Here is a 17,711-nt window from a genome sequence, read left to right as displayed (position 1 = left end):
ACCAGGTCGAGTGACGGTCAATAACACGGCCCCGTTCAGATTTTGACCGCTCTTGGCAACCCTAGACTCCCCACGAAACAAACACCCCTCAAACACTGAAACACCGAGCTGCAACAATGGCGACCTCAGAGGAGAAACCAACAAAGAACAATATCAAGGAAGGTAGCAATCTATTAGGCTCACCGACTTTCAAACAACTCGATAATGGCCGATTCAAATGCGTCGAAACTGGCCATGAATTACCAGCCCACGCTCAGGACTCCTATTCTCAGAGCAAACGGTGTCGGATTGGCCTTATCGATTTTTCTTTGGCTCACAAAAAGCCCCCTCTTAACATGTTCAAGCAAGACCCTCTCAATAGGTTTGAACCCCCCCCCCCCCCCCCCCTTCCCCTTTAATTTCTTATTCTTAAGAATTTCGTGGTTTTCTTAAAAAAGGGTTATTATTATTATTATTATTAATTATTGAAATGGATTTGCGGGTAATAGTTGTTTTGATTGAATTGGAGTATGAAGTTGTCTGAAGAACATATATGATCCTTTTACAATTTTTTGAAATTGATTGTGGGTAATATTTATTTAGACTAAATTTTCTATTTGGTTAGTTTTACATAGTTATAAGTTAATTTGTAAATTATTTGTTGATACAAGTTTTAAGAGCATATATGATTGCTTTACAATTTTTGTGGGTAATGTTTGTTTGAAATTACGGATTCAATTTTGAATTTTGATTGAAATTTAGTATTTGGTTTGTATCTAAATTAGCAAAATGTTTGGTGCAGCTCCAAGTTAATTTGTAAATTAACTGATGATACTATAAACAAGTCTGAAGAACATATATGGAAGCATATAAATGGAAAGCGATTCTTCAATAAACTCGGTTCGTTTTCTTTATCAACTTACATTGTGTTAATATCTGATTATCTTCAAATTATAAGTTACATATTGTGAAGTGTGTTGAATTTTGATTTATTTTTGTGAGCAGAGCAAATGGAAGCTGGTAAATTGTCCAGTAGTGGAGATGTTGAAGAGAAGGGTGAAAAACAAGGAAAGGCAGGATTAAAGAAGGAGGAAAATGGTGCAGAGAAGAAAAAGAAAAAACAAAAAAAGATGAAGGAAACGAAGAAGGAAGAAATAGTTTCTGAGATGAGGGATTCACCAGGATTAAAGAGGAAGGAAAATGGTGCAGAGAAGAAAAAGGAAAAACAAAAAAAGATGAAGGAAACGAAGAAGGAAGAAATAGTTTCTGATAGTGATTTAGAGGGACTTGAATTCTGGATGCCTCCTGCTGGCGAGCGCTGGGACTTTGATGATGGGGGAGATAGGTGGGGATCAGATTCCGAATCTGGTGATCAACATGATGAAGATGGCGAGAAAGGTATATTTATCTCGTTAAGCTAAAGATCATTTTTCTGTTAAAAACACTACACATTCTTTTTGTTTTGTCATGTAATATAACTAACCTTACGTTTTTTCCATTAAGTGAAATTTACTTTTCATTCAAATCTGCTAATGTTCATGCTGAGTGTTGATTGTGTTAACATGCTTCCCAGTTCCCTCTATTTGTACTGGATAAGCAAATAAGTCTTCCATGATGAGAAACACAACTCCATTGCCTCTCCATGTCAATTTTTGTCAGTAGGTTGCGTAGTGTTAGGAAAACACTTGATAGGAGGATGTCATGATAAACTGAGAACAAAATGTAACAAATGTTGTTCAATGACAAGTTTATTTCTTTTTGGATGATCAAATAAAGAAATCGTGACATTATTTTGAGATGGAGATAATATTATGTGTTAAGAATTTGAAAAAGGTCTTAATTGAGTTTCAAATTTCTTTTGATGGTGCAAATATGGATATTCCCTGTAGTTTGAATCATGGGTTCTCATTTTGCAATCTTTGAAAGCTGTTGGTATTTGTTATTGTTGATATGACAATGTGGACTTCTACTAAGGAACATTAGAAAATGAAATTACAGGAGAAGTTTTGAAAGAAAAGTACAATTTACTTCTTCTGTGACTGTTGTTTTAAATTCCGAAGTTAGACTTGGTTTGATCATATTGTTCATGAGGCGTCTTTGTTTTCATGCTCGCAATATTGTTGGGTTAAAAACTTGTGGGAGTAATAACTTAGTATATTTTACTCATATATTGTTATCTTCCATGGCCACATCTAAAGTAAAATAGATCATAAGTGACAACAGCATAACTTGGTTACTTGAATCCAATATAGGTGAAACCTCGATATAGAGGATATCAGCAGAACTAAGATGTCATCACAACCACTCCTTGCCGACTATATCCTTTCATAACGCACCAGCTAGTTATCCTGAACGGTCCCACCAAATAAACCCCTGGTGCGTTTCAAAGTACAGCTGTTGTGGATGTGGAAGCAGAGAGCAGTCTGAGTATCATGAGTGATTTATCTGGCCTGAATGGTTTCTCTGTAATGCTTCCAGTTCCTATAAGCTTTCAGGTTTTTAGGCCTTCCATTGTCATTTCCTGCCGTTGTATACAAGAGCAGTTGTGTGGTGTTAGAGTATTTATTAATTGTGTAAAAGCAAATACATTTTTACTGATGTAAGGACTCATATTTGTACTGCTGTATACAACGGACTTTCATTTCCTGTTTTGCTCTTATTTGGTTCTAGCCGAGGAGTTATGTTTGTGAAGTGCCTGAAGATGCTGCTTCTTGAGGTGCTCTGTCTGAAATTCTTGTTGCAGAAATGATGAATGTTTGTGCAGAGCTTGCTGAAGCATTATTGTCGGAGAACCAAATAAGAGCAAAACAGGTTTACTTTGAATACTAGGATGAAACTTAGTAATCTTCACACAATAAACTTTACACTTTATTGCCTCCATCGTCTGTTTTCTCATTGCATGTACCTTGCTACAGCGAAAATGTTTGATCCCCGATAGTTCGACCCCTTACCCCTTGTCTACTATATTTAAAATTGTATTACTTGTGCTTGCCTAGGATAATTAACGACTATCTTGGGTTCATCAATAACCTACCTCTTACTTTCCTTCCACCATTTCGGAGTCATTACAACAATTGATTGCTTTTAACAAATGCTTCTAATCCACTATTCACCAATCGTATTTCCAAAACCCTAAACAAATACAAATACCTATATGGCCTGTTTGGAATCTTGCATTTCATTTGAAATTTTGAAATTGGGCCAAATGACTTGTTTGGCTAATCCAAGAATTTGGATTTGCATTTAGTCCAATTCCAAGTCTTCCAAAAAATAGACCTAAGGTCAAGCATTTGAAATGCAACCTAAAACCTTGTCATTTGAAATTCTGGTTCATCTTCTTCACTCCTCCTTTCTCTCTCCTCACGTCCATGGCTAACCACCTTAGCAACCTCTCTCCTCCTCTCAATCTCCTTCAATTATGTCTCCTCTTCATCCCTCGTTTTCTCTAATTCTAACCACGTTGTCGAACCCCTTTCCTCGCAGCCTCTTTGCCACCTTGTAGCCACTTTGTTGCTGCCCGCCGCCACCGACTGTTTGGAACGAATATATGCAAGACTCAGTGTCCAAAAACACTAGATGAGCGAAGATGAATGAGTGGGATTCCATACGCATCATTAATTGGTTCAATAATGTATGCTATGATATGTACACGCCCGGATGTTGTGTACACACTTAGTGCTACGAGTAGATACCAGTCAGACCCAGGAGAGGTGCACTGGACTGCTAGCAAGAACATTCTGAAGTACCTGAAAAGGCACAAAGATGATTTCCTGGTCTATGGTGGAGATGATGAATTAGTTGTTAATGGCTATACGGACACAAGTTTCCAAACCGAAAAAGATGATTTTAGATAACAGTCTGAGTTTGTCTTCTGCCTCAACGGAGGTGCAGTAAGCTGGAAAAGTGCTAAGCAAAGCACTATTGCGGATTTTACAATTGAAGCGGAGTACATTGCTGCACATGAAGCAGAAAAGGAAAGTATTTGGCTAAGGAAGTTCATAGGTGAATTGGTGGTCCCCTCCATTAAAGGACCAATAGCTCTATATTGTGAAAATAACGGAGCTATTGCACAGGCAAAGGATCATAGACACCACTAGAGAGTCAAACATGTAGTTCGTAGATTTCACCTTTTACGAGAATTTGTGGAAAGAAAAGAAGTCGAGATAAGAAAAAGTAGAACTAATGACAACATCTCAGATCCATTAACTAAACCTCTGCCGCAAACGAAGCACAACTCGCACACTGCAGCTATGGGAATCAAGCATGTTGGAGAATAACTTTGATGTCCTCATTGAATGTTTTTAAGTTTTAGAGTTTAATACTTTGTAAAACATTTTGGTTAACCATTCATAGAAATGAATAAAATTCATTTTTCCATTTAATTTTGTGGTTTATTAAAATGATGAGTCATTTCAATTTGACAAATATTCAAGATACACCGTCAGGACTAGTCCTGTGACTAAGAAATGTCTATCAAGTGAACTTCAATGTTAAAAGTTGAAAATGGTCCCTGGTCGGAAGTTTTCTATAAAGGTGGACGCATAGAAAACGCTAGACGACTAGAATGCAAGATGACTAGTAGTTCTGTTTCTCAAACTATGTGGGCATGGAAATGTCGCAATCATTTGCGTAGATACATACTTGATAAGATTAGTATCGTACAGACCTATTAAACTTTACTATAAAAGATAAAAATCTGTCATAAGTAAATTTCATTATATTATTAGACACTAATCCTCAATACCTGAGTGATTTGAGATTACTTGTTTGAGAACTGGTTACTTTGACGTTGTCAAGCGCCGCATCGTAAAAGGAGACTATAACGGCAACGCTCAAGATCACAAGATTTGGATTTTCCTCCCATAAATCGGGATGAGATGCAAAAAGTTGTAAAAGGCCACTCGGAGAGCTACAAATTAACTGTAAAATGCATGGTCGTCCTCAGATGAATCATAGGCTATGATTTTCTGTTTATTTGTTCTGTTAAACTCTGACGCCAAGAAATACCTCTAGACATAATATGGATGACTAATTTTACCTTATGTTCATGAGCAGGAATCAAGCGACAAATGAATCAGGAAATGCACACTTGTCCCTAAGGACAAGTGAGAGATTGAATGAAATAATGCCCTTGGTCCAAATTTGCATTTAATGCTAATTAATTCTAATAAATGCGGTTTAGTATTAATTAACAAGTTAATAATTCAGTGAGATCAAGTGATTTGAAAGCCTGGTTAGAGGCCGCTTCAATTCAAGTGGAATTAGTCCACAGCTTACTCTTAACTGAATCCGTAGGGCCACACAAATAGTGCGGAAACGGATCAAGTATTTAAGTGAATATAATATTCATTAAGTACTCTATTTATCGTCATTCCGAAATGATGGATTTCGGTTACACTGGGAGCTAAAACCATCAAAAAGGCAAAAGGGAATATTTTCCAAAAATGAAGATATTGCCGGAAACGGAAATATGGTTCATGAGGGAAATATAAATATTATCCAAGTCGAAGATATTTTCGGAAACGAAAATATGTTTCATATCAGAAAACATTACCGAAAACGGAAATATTACCGGAATCGGAAATATTGCCGGAAACGGAAATATTACCGGAATCGGAAATATTGTTGAAATCGAAAAATACTGTCGGTGTCGGAAATATTTTCGGAAACGTAAATATTTTTCAAATCGAAAATAAATTCCGGAATCAGAAAACGAATCGAAAGCACGATGAGCGACTTCTCGACGAGCGAGCTTGCGAGACGCAAGGCCCAGCGCAAGCGCACGACCCAACGCCTAACAAGCCCACACGAAGAAGCTCGCTTGGGCCGAGCAAGTGCAGCAGCACCCAGCAATGGGCCGTGCGCTGTGTGCTTGGGCGCCAATCCTCGAGCAGCGACGTGGGCCTCAAGCCACACACTGCAAGGGCTGGGCCGGTTTCTTATACGCTAAGAAAGCCTTGGGTGCCAAACTACTTGCGCGACAAGTAGTTTGGGCCTCAAGTTATTGTTTTCCTAATCCTACAATAATTGGATATCAAGGGTAGATCTGAAATACTTAGTATTTGATTATCCCTAGAGTTCAAATATTATTAATTAACTAGAGTCCCAATAGATTTAGTTAATTGATTTCTAGTAGGATTATACTTCCCTATTTCCACCCTATAAATATGTGGTTCATGATCACAATTTATACAACACATAAGACATTAAATTCAAGGGAGAATTTAATATTTGACTATCACATTTGTGAGTTTCTCGAGTGCATAAAACCTTAGAGAATTTTCTAGTTGGTTGAATCTAAGGCGGATCCGGACGTGTTGTAAAATTTCTACGGAGGGGCGACATTTGAAGTCATGTACTAGTTCTTGTTCGGTTCAGGAGCAGCTAGGGAAGGCACGCATCACTTAGTATGTGTACTAAATTATGCTAATTGATTATGTGGTAATTAATTTGGATTCCTGGTGGTTTTTCCGCATGAATTATATTGTTCATAACCTTATAGTGGTATCACAAGCCTCTAATTAATTCCATAATCAATTATAGTTAACATGGATTAAATTTTATAAATTTGCAAAGAGTTAAAGAAGTGATTAATTTCGTGGATGTAATTAATTGCAAATTTATGCGATTATCTAAATATATGGTCGCAGGAATTTCCGAAGTTTTGTCCATAGTGGTCGAAATCTTATATTTTTTATAGTGAAATTCGCATGTAAACGACATTTTAAAATTTGACAAAAATCATTGATTTTTGTGGCGGATACCAGAATTCCCAAATTCGAAGCCTAACTATGACTTTTCGGAGGTTTTAGTTTTCCGAATGCAAAATTTGTAATTTTTTATGATGTTAAATTAAATATTTGCGAATTTTGTATGTAAATATTGAATTTATAATTGACTTACTGCATATGTTTAACAATTTTAAGGTCTAAATTATTTAATTATGCAACCTAATTTATGATTATAATTTATTTGTTGAATTTCAAATAATTTGGAATTTGTTTTGATTTTCATAATTAATTGATAATTTAATTGAGATCCTATGATTAAAAACCACCATAAAAATTTTAATGTTTGGAAATTTTAAAATTTTATTACATTGATTTTAATCCCTAGAAATCATGTAATCGAAAATTGATTTTATTAATAAATTTTCGATTTCCCGCCTAAGTTTATGAAATTAAAATGGATTATTAATTTGTTTTTAAATTTAATTATGAAATTTTTGATTTTTATATAAATCGTTCACAATCTTGCACGCACGAAACAATGGATAGATTAGTGTTACCCTTAAGGGTGTTGCAATGGTGCGGGCATGCGACGACGAGCGAGGGAGTTCATCGCCTATGCGGTACTGTGGCAGCGAGCAAGCACGAGCACTCGCGCGGTCATGGGCCTGTGCAGTGTGTGCGAGGTGCGAGTGAACGAGCAATGCGAAAGGAGCAGCGCGCGCACATGACTAGCGAGCACTGGCGTCGAGGCAGCGAGTGATGGCCCTCGTGTCATGCGCGTATGCCAGCCCTTTGGCGCGCCCAGCGAGCGATGGCGACGAGGCATCGAGCGATGCCCTCGTGCCATGTGCACACGCCCAACAAGCAGCAACGCCCCGGCGAGCGATGGTGTCGAGCCAGCGAGCGCTGGCAAGGGGATGGCTGTGCGATGGCTTCGGCCGTGCGTGCAATCTCTTCTTTGCAACGCTGCAGCCTTGGAGAGGCATGAGCCTTGTGCCCATGAGCCTTGCCTCGGCACAATGACTTGTTTTAATTTTAATTTTTGGTTGAGCAACGATTTTAATTAATTTTAATTTCGTACGTATAATTTTTCTCGGAATTCAATTTTGTTAAGTTAATTATTATAATGAATTTTATCCTAATTATATAATGAAATTAAAACCTTGATAAAATTATTATTAATTAATTTAATCAACTGAAAAATAATTAAGGGATTTAAAATTATTTTATATGAGCGTTAAATTTTAATTAAATTTGTAAGTTTCCGGTTGGACTAGGAAATACAATTTTATGTTTAAAATTGGTAAAGCATATAATTATTGGTTTTAGTTGGAGCTTTTAGTCATTAAACTCTTGATTAGGTCCTTATTCCTTTAAGGCTAACAACTCGATTAGAACTAATAAGGTTGAATAATTTGTAGATTGTTGAAACCTTGATTAGTTATTGGAAATATTTATGTGATGCATATTTTTCTGCTGACTTGCTATGTGGGCCATTCATTTATAAATGAATGGATGAATGGTATATTGCAAATGTACTGTTTTGCAGATTGCGGAAAGTGAATAGTATGGCCCAAATATGATAGTAAATATGGTATGTGTACCATTAATTTGAATGTAAATATGGTCTAATAGACCGTAGTTTTTAATTTAAATATGGTATGTGTACCATCAATTTATTGTAATTAGTTTAGTTATTGAAAGTCCTATTTGAAGACGGAGTTTCCAATCCATTTTCAAGACGGAGTTTGAAGTTGAACATCCAAGATGAAGTCGGCCATACTAAATCACATATAAATCTTATGCATGTTTTATGATATTTATTGCTTTAAATATATCTTGATATTATGCATGAAATTGTGGCTTTATTATGTTGCATGATTAAGGATTTTAGTTCACTTAAAATCTAACCAACATAGTAAGAGCCTCAAGCTCTAAACTTAAAAATTGAGTTAAAAGGTGTCATTCCAAGATAACACTTACTTAGCACCTTTACATCAATCTAGTAATAGTTTTCCTCCATAGCGAGGTGTTAGGGGTAAGGTACACATTAGTTGTGAGTATATGTTGATTTTGGTTGAACTCAACGATATAAGTAAGTCCTTTTATGTCGTGGCAAATGAGATAGGTTTACCTAATAAGTTCTTAGACGTACCTATCAACCAAGAGTAATTTAAAGAATATTAGCAAGGGATTTGATTACCTAAAATATTTTAGAATTAAGACAAATAAATAATGTGATGTTCTTCAATGATTTTGAGAATCTTGGATTCATTTTATTCACACCCGACGGAACACAAAAACCCGAATAAAATGCTTAATAAATTTTGAATTATGCATGTTTGCTAGAATTTAAGTTTATTAAGAGCATGTATGAATGGTTATTTATTTGTTTATTCTTTTCAATTGTAGTTTTAACCATGACAAACAACAATCAAAACATCACCAAGGGTTCTGAACTTATGATCACGTTGAACTTAACAAATTTTATTGAGTAGGAAGGGAAACTGGTAGAAATGGTAAAACTTAATGGCATTGAGTATGCACTGTTCTACCCCATGCCAAGCAATTATGCAAGAGACATGACTCCTGAAAGACACGCCGCCTGGGAAGCAGATCTCAAAAAGGTCATGAGTCTCATGCTGAGCAACATCCCTGATGATTGGCATAGAAGGTTTGTAGCTTACGAACCATATATGCTTCTCGGGCATCTAAGGGATATATGTCGTGGAAGCACGGAAGAAAGAGACCTAAATGTCTATGAATTGATTCAATCAATGAATGGGCTAAAGGTTGATATTCATAATAGATGTTTCAGGAATGAAATGCTCACGTCCTTCTCTATAAACAAAGAGTTGGTAAACCACTTAGAGATCATGTGAACTACATGTATCGTTGTTTGATCACTTGAATATGCTAGGTTCACCAATAAGCGAAAGGATGGATGTCTCCATCTTACTCAACTCACTTCATGATGGATTTAAACGCTTCAAGCTATTCTATATGAGTCAACCAAGAGAAGAAACAGTTGATGAGTTTATTCAGCTTATCAAAAATGCTGAAATAGTAATCAATTGTGAAGCCAAAGATTTACTCAAGGTTAAAGGGAGACCTTTCAAGAAAAGTGAAAAGTCCAAGAGCAATGCTGAGTCAGTTCCCTAAAGGAAGACAAAGAAGGACAAATCTACATCAAGCTATCTATATTGTGATGGAGTTGGAGATTACAAATGAGAATGCCCCAAGCTTAAAGAAGATCAGAAGAACGAAACTGTCGTTCCATCTTTAGGTATTTTTGTTATAGACTGTAAACTTTCTATTTCAACTTCTTGGGTATTAGATATAGGTTGTGGCTCACACTTATTTTCCAATCCACAGGGACTAAGAAGAAGTAGAAGATGAAGCAAGGGTGAAGTCGACCTACGAGTGGAAAATAGAGCAAGGATTGTTGCATTAGCTGTAGGGACTTATTATTTGTCGTTGCCCTCTGGGATAGTTTTTGAACTGGAAGAATGTGTCCATGTTCCAAGTATTACTAAAAACATCATTTCTGTTTCTTGCTTAGATGCTAAGGGATTTAACTTTGAAATAAAAGACAATAGTTGCTCGTTTTATTTTAAAGAGATGTTTTATGGATCTGCTAAATTTGTCAATGGACTTTATGTGCTAGATCACGAAAAACAAGTTTATAACATAAATACCAAAAAAGCCAAAATAAATGATTCAGAACTCACCTATCCGTGGCATTGTCGATTAGGCCATATTAACATGAAACGCATGGAAAAGCTTCAGAAAGAAGGAATTATAGAGCCATTTGACTTAGAGGATTTTGGAAAATGCGGATCATGCTTACTTGGAAAAATGACAAAGCAAACTTTCTCTAAAGTTGGATAAAGAGCAAATGATCTATTGGGATTAATCCATACAGATGTATGTGGACCAATGAGTTTAAATGTTAGAGGTGGTTTTAGCTACTTTATCACTTTTACTGGTAACTTCAGTAGATATGGTTATGTCTACCTAATGAAGCACAAGTCTGAATCCTTTGAAAAATTCAAGGAATTTCAGATTGAAGTAGAGAATCAACTAGGAAAGAAGATTAAAGCACTGCGGTCTGATAGGGGCGGTGAATATCTGAGCTACAAATTTGATGACCATCTGAAAGATTGTGGAATCTTGTCAGAATTGACTCCTCCTGAAACACCTCAAGAGAACGGTGTGTCGGAACGGAGAAAAAGGGGCTTGCTAGATATGGTTCGATCAATGATGGGTCAGGTCGGACTTTCAATAGAATTTTGGGGACATGCACTAAACACAACTGCACTCACACTAAATAGAGCTCCGTCTAATCTGTCGAAAAGACTCCATATGAGTTATGGTTCGGAAAGCCTCCAAAAGTGTCTTTTCTTAAGATTTGGGGTTGTGAAGTATACGTCAAATGTGTAATTTCAGACAAACTTCAACCGTAATCCGACAAATGTATTCTTGTGGGCTACCCAAAGGAAACAAAGGGGTATTACTTCTACGATAACAAAGTGTTTGTTGCTCGAGATGGTATCTTCTTGGAAAGAAATTACATTTCCAAAATGACAAGTGGGAGAAAAGTAGACCTCGAAGAAATTCGAGTCGAACAACAAACTCTAGAGAATGGTCAAGATGACATTCAGGTTGAAACTCATAGATCTTTATAAGTATCTGGTGAGAAGCAAGAACCATCTAGAAATGTAACCCCGCATAGATCGCAAAGATATAGGTCTCAACTAGAAAGGCATGTAGGTATTTTGATGAATGAGAACCATGAAGTTCTATTGCTGGAAAACGATGAACCTTCGACTTACAAACAAGCTATGACGAGCCCTAGCTCCAAGAAATGGCAAGAATCCATGCAATCCGAATTAGACTCCATGTTTGAAAACCAAGTTTGGGATTTGGATGAATTTCCTGATGGTTACCAAGCCTAGGAAGTAAATGGGTTTTCAAGTTGAAAAAGGACAAGGACGGGAAACTAGAAGTTTTCAAAGCTAGACTGGTTGCAAAAGTATACAGGCAAGTCCACAGTGTGGATTACGATGAAGCCTATTCACCAGTTATAATGATAAAGTCTATTCGGATAATGTTAGCAATCGCTGCATATTACGATTACAAAATATGGCAAATGGATGTCAAAACCGCTTTCTTAAACGACATTTTAATAGAAACTGTGTTTATGACACAACCTGAGGGTTTTGAGGATCCAAAGAATGCTAAAAAGGTATGCAAGTTTAAGAAATCCATTTATTGATTGAAGCAAGCATCAAGGAGCTGGAATATACGTTTTGATGAAGCAGTCAGTGACTTTGGCTTCATCAAGAACGAAGAAAGTCAGTGGGAGAAAAATTGCTTTCCTAGTATTGTATGTCAACGACATATTACTCATCGGAAATGACATTCCTATGTTGAACTATGTCAAGATTTGGCTTGTGAAATGTTTTTCGATGAAGGATCTAGGAGAAGCACGTTACATATTGGGCATCAAGATCTACCGAGATAGATCTAAGAAGATGATTGGAATAAGTCAAAGCATTTATATCAATAAGGTGCTTGATAGGTTCAAGATGGATGACTCCAAGAAAGGATACCTACCCATATCTCATGGAACGAATCTAAGCAAGACTCAGTGTCCAAAAACACTAGATGAGCGAAGATGAATGAGTTAGATTCCATATGCATCATTAATTGGTTCAATAATGTATGCTATGATATTTACATACCCGGATGTTGTATACGCACTCAGTGCTACGAGTAGATACCAGTCAGACCCAGGAGAGGTGCATTGGACTGCTACCAAGAACATTCTGAAGTACTTGAAAAGGCACAAAGATGATTTCTGTTAGGTTATGATACATATGACAAAACATAAATCATGCGGAAAACCTTAATGCCAGGAAACATATTATTTACACATAATCATTTAGCATAATTTAGGAGCATACACTTTGTAGCGTGCCCTCCCTAGCTGCGCCCGAACCGAACAAGAACAAGTCTTTAGGACTCCAAATGTCGTCCCTCCGTAGATAGTCCACAGTACGTCCGGATCCGCCTCAAGTTAGACAAACTAGAATCGCCCTTAAGGTTACTAGGAATTTAGGCTATTGTGTTTGCAAGTGTATGGCTGATTTTTCTTTCAAAAACTTACCCTTTGAATACTTCAATCGTATCTATAAATTATGACCCTAGGCACTTATTTATAGAGGTATGGAAAAGGAATTATAATCCTATTAGGATATTAATTAGTTTAATTAGAATCCTGCTAGGACTCTATTAAATAATCATTATCTAATAGTTTTAGGATTTAATCATATTTCGAATCCCGATTGCTTTAGGATTCCCGCACAAGCATTGCACGAGCACCGTACACCCGCGCAAGCCTTGCGGCCCACGCTAGGCGCACAGCGCTCGGCCCACTGCTGTTGTGCTCTCGCGCGCGCGCCCCAGGCCTTGGCTGGGCCTGGCCTTGCGCTGGGCCTGGTCGAGGCTTGGGTGCGATGGTGCGTGTTGGCTCGCTGGGCGATGGCCTGGCTTCGTGCTGGGCCTTCGTCTAGCGGGCCTCGTCCGATGCTAATTCGTACGATACGCTTTCGATTAAATTCCTGAATCCGGAATTCATTTCCGATACGAACAATATTTAATATTTCCGATTCCGGAATTAATTTACGTTTCGAACAAATATTTAATATTTCCGTTTCCAGAACTATTTTCCGATTCTGATAATATTTCCGATTCTGACAATATTTCCGTTTCCGGCAATATTTCCATTTCCAATAATATTTTCCGATACGTACCATGTTTCCGTTTCCGGCAACATCTACGACTTGGATAATATTTATATTTCCGATACGATCCATATTTCCGTTTCCGGCAATATCATCGTTTCCGGAGTATTCACTTGCTTGTGACGATCTCAGCTCCCACTGAAACCAAGATCCGTCGATTCCGAATATCCATAGATAGAGTATTTAATGCCATTAAATACTTGATCCGTTTACGTACTATTTGTGTGACCCTACGGGTTCAGTCAAGAGTAAGCTGTGGATTAATATCATTAATTCCACTTGAACTGAAGCGGCCTCTAGCTAGGCATTCAGCTCACTTGATCTCACTGAATTATTAACTTGTTAATTAATACTGAACCGCATTTATTAGACTTATCATTGAATGCATATTTGGACCAAGGGCATTATTTCCTTCAGTCTCCCACTTGTCCTTAGGGACAAGTGTGCATTTCCTAATTCCTTTGTCACTCGATGCTTGCTCTTGAACATAAGGTAAGAGTTGTCATCCTTATTATGTCCAGAGGTGTTTCTCGGTTTCAGAGTTCAACTGATCAAATAATCAGATAATCATAGCCTATGATTCATCTGAGCACGGCCATGCATTTCACAGTTTCTAGCTCCTCGAGTGGCCTTGTACAACTTTTAAGCATCTCATCCCGATTTATGGGAGGACAATCCCAATCTTGCGATCTTGAGATTAGACTTCGTTTGATAGGTGATTACCTGAGCGTTGCCTTTATAGCCTCCTTTTACGGTGCGACGGTTGGTCAACGTCAAAGCAACCAGTTCTCAAACAAGTAATCTCAAATCACTCAGGTATTGAGGATTTAGTGTCTAATAATTTTAATGAAATTTACTTATGACAGATTTTCATCTCTTACAGTAAAGTTTCATAGGTCTATCCGATACTAGTCTTCCCAAAGTAAGTATCTATGCAAATGATTTTGACATTGCCTATGTCCACATAGTTCAAGAAACAGAACTACTAGTCATCTTGCATTCTAGTCGTCTAACGTTTTCTATGCGTCCAATTTTATAGAAAACTCCGACCAGGGACCATTTTCAACCTTTGACATTCAAGTTCACTTGATAGACATTTCTTAGTCACAGGACTGGTCCTGACAGTCTATCTTGAATATATCGTCAAATTGAAGGGACTCATCATTTAATACTAAACCAAGATTAAATGGAATATGAAAATGCATTTCATATATGATAAATGTTCAACCCCAATGTTTTACAACCATAGGCCTCAAACCCATCTTCTAAAACAGTTCATGGAATTTCAAAGCTATGCTTGATTTTCAGTGCTACAATGTGAGTGTTGCTTCTCACTTGTTGCCTAGGTTTAGTTATCACGCTTTGCCAATCTTAATATCCTTTTCATCGAATGTTCTTCGAGATATGATGATAAGATCTTTTGAGTGTGTTTATTTTGTGATCTAGTCTTTCTTGCTACAAGAGTGGTTCTACGCATTTTTCAATGAAGAACCATCAAGCCAGCAGACATGTGATCTACCCAAGTTCAGTGAAGAACTCTTTAACATCAACAACCCTGTTTTATTGCTTCTTAGGCAATAAGTACTTTTACTTCAACTGTTTAGGTTGCTAGTGATGCTTTGTTTGGATTTACTTATCCAAGCAGTTCACAGATATGTGGAAGACTTTCCAGCTGTATCTTAGAACATAGAAATTAATATTTAATTTCCCACGCAACAACTCATGGTCTCCAATCCATGTTGCCATTTCAAAAACACGATGCTCTATAGCTCGTCCGTATCAATAGTGAACTCCAAAGGGTCTTGCTTGATCCTTTGCCACTGTTTATGCGTGTAGCATCAATATTTAGCATATCTTTATTTCCTTGAATCAAGAACTATTCCTATGTACCTTTTCAAGTACCCTAAGTATTCTTGATCTCAATCTAGTTGATCTTCACTTAGATCAATAGAGATTGGTATATGTTCGTCATGCCTAAATGCATACGATACATTTTTGGCGATCCTCATATTATATCATACATGATAAATTCTTTTGCAGAATAATTCTCAATTGAATTCTATTCATGTAACTTTAGCTCATTTTCAGTAGATACTGAATCCAGCTAAATTCTTTGACATATAATATAGGTGAAGAATGTAATCTAGATCCTTTGATGTTTAACTTAGTAAATGCTTATACATAGTTCAAACATTCTTTACATAGATTTATTCACATGGGTCGAATATCTCCAATGGAGTCTTTAGTGTTTGATTTAGTAAATGCCATTACTTAATCCAAAACATTAATATAAGATCTTTGTAAATAGATCTTAATACCAAGTATGTACTAAGTTTCGTCTTGGTCCATCATTGATGAATAATTTCAAATCTAAGTCATTAGCATTTGAATATTATTTCACAATAGAGAGATATGTGTGTGATACACACAGGACCAATTAAGTTTTTATGTACTCCCACTAAACTTCTTATATATCTATAAGAATCATGTACATTTTATGAAACTAAAATACTTATTAGCTTCACTAAAATACATTTCTAATTCCCAATTGCTTGCTCAAATCTGTACTTAGATTTCATAAGCTAGCTTTCCTTTTCAAGTATTTATTTGGATCCACAAATCCTATGACATACCATGTACATAGTTTCTTCCAACATTTGATTGAGGAATACGTTTTGTCATCCAATTGCCATATGTACCAATATGCAACCATTGCTTGATTTATAGACTTGAGCATTACGATTATGCATGAGGTTTCAACACAATCCATGTCATGAATTTGCTTGTAACCTTTAGCAACTAATCTAGCTTTGTGTGTTAACACAATTCAATGTTTGATGGTTTTTATCCTTAAAACCAATTTGCAACCAATAGGTGTTTAATCTATTCTTGCAAATCAATTAAAACATTGAGTATGTTTTATGGCCTCTAACCATTTAAAACATTTGAGTCTATATATGGCCTCTAACCATTTTAGGGAATCTGGGTTTCGTCATAGCTTTCTTACAAGTCACAAACTCATTAATCTGCGCGATAAAAGTTTGACTGCAAGTTGTAGGTTTCTTCACTATCTAATAGAAGAATCTTATAGTTTCATTGACCCGAACTCTATGTTTCTTCACTATCCAATAGAAGAATATCATAGTTCAAGTGATTTAAACACTATGCCTACTTGAGTATAGAACATCAAACAAATAGAATATCAAAAGCCACTTGAAAGTCCTTTGAATATTCTGTTCTCCTTGAAGCACTTGTAAAGTCTTCTAAGAGATGTCTATTCTTTAAAGCCATTTCTAAAGTCCTTAAAGAATAAGTTCGGATTTTCTGAAGCACTTCGAAAAGCCTCCGGAATGTCCGTTTATGTTTGTTGTTCGCCTCGAAAACTTTCGAGGTCTATTTTCTCCCACTTGTCATTTTGGAAACGAATCTCCAAAAGGACATTATTTCGAGCAAACAAACATTATGTTCTCAAAAATTCGTGGTAGAAACAATACCCTTGTGTCTCATTTGAATAAATCACAATGAAACATATATCTATACTTGGGCCTTAGTTTGTCGAATGACAAACACTAAGCTCCCACTGAGTTTTGCAACTCTCTAGATATATTTTATGAAAAGTTATTCTGAAATTACTTTTCAATAGCTTTGACGAATTTGGTTTAGTTTGGTGGTAGTTGAGCATTTTGTTTTAGAAATTATAGGAAAAGTCTTTATGATTCATCATTATTCGAATCAAGTACTAATTGACTTCGATTATTCCAACTAAGATATGCCATATCTTATGGACTTAGATTGTGAAATTACAACACACAATCATTGATGATCATACTTGGTATAAGTAATCAACAACATGATCTAGCCTAGATCTTTATGATTTCTTGCCAAGTGGATTTTATACTTCTGAATCTTTGAACTAGCCAAACAGATTCAACTTATATCATATTTGAGTAAATAAACCTATATTCATTCAAACCTGTGTGAAATAATAAAGTCATAAAATCTTTCTTTAGCTTTGAACTCTATCGTCTAGGCATTCTAACAATAGTTCATATCTTTTGTTACTTTCAACAAGTAAGACTAGTTGTCTTAAATTGATCTAGAAATCAATGAACTTTCAAAAGTCCATCAAAATAGAGCTTTTGAATGTTAACTTGTTGATATGGTCTAAGCAACAATGCCAAAGATTTAGCGG

General features: G+C 36.4%; 1 protein-coding gene across 1 annotated transcript; it reads left to right on the top strand.

Moving 5' to 3' along the window:
* Positions 1 to 2,625, top strand: LOC110774700 (uncharacterized). Its single transcript, XM_021979265.2, has 4 exons — positions 1 to 361; positions 782 to 879; positions 985 to 1,377; positions 2,232 to 2,625. Exons 1-4 carry the CDS (start codon positions 117 to 119, stop codon positions 2,246 to 2,248), a joined length of 753 nt encoding a protein of 250 aa, XP_021834957.2. The 5' UTR covers positions 1 to 116; the 3' UTR covers positions 2,249 to 2,625.
* The last annotated feature ends 15,086 nt before the right edge of the window (positions 2,626 to 17,711 follow it).

Source organism: Spinacia oleracea, chromosome 3 (assembly GCF_020520425.1).
Source record: "Spinacia oleracea cultivar Varoflay chromosome 3, BTI_SOV_V1, whole genome shotgun sequence".
NCBI lineage: Eukaryota > Viridiplantae > Streptophyta > Magnoliopsida > Caryophyllales > Amaranthaceae > Spinacia > Spinacia oleracea.
This window is presented reverse-complemented; position numbering and strand designations above follow the sequence as displayed.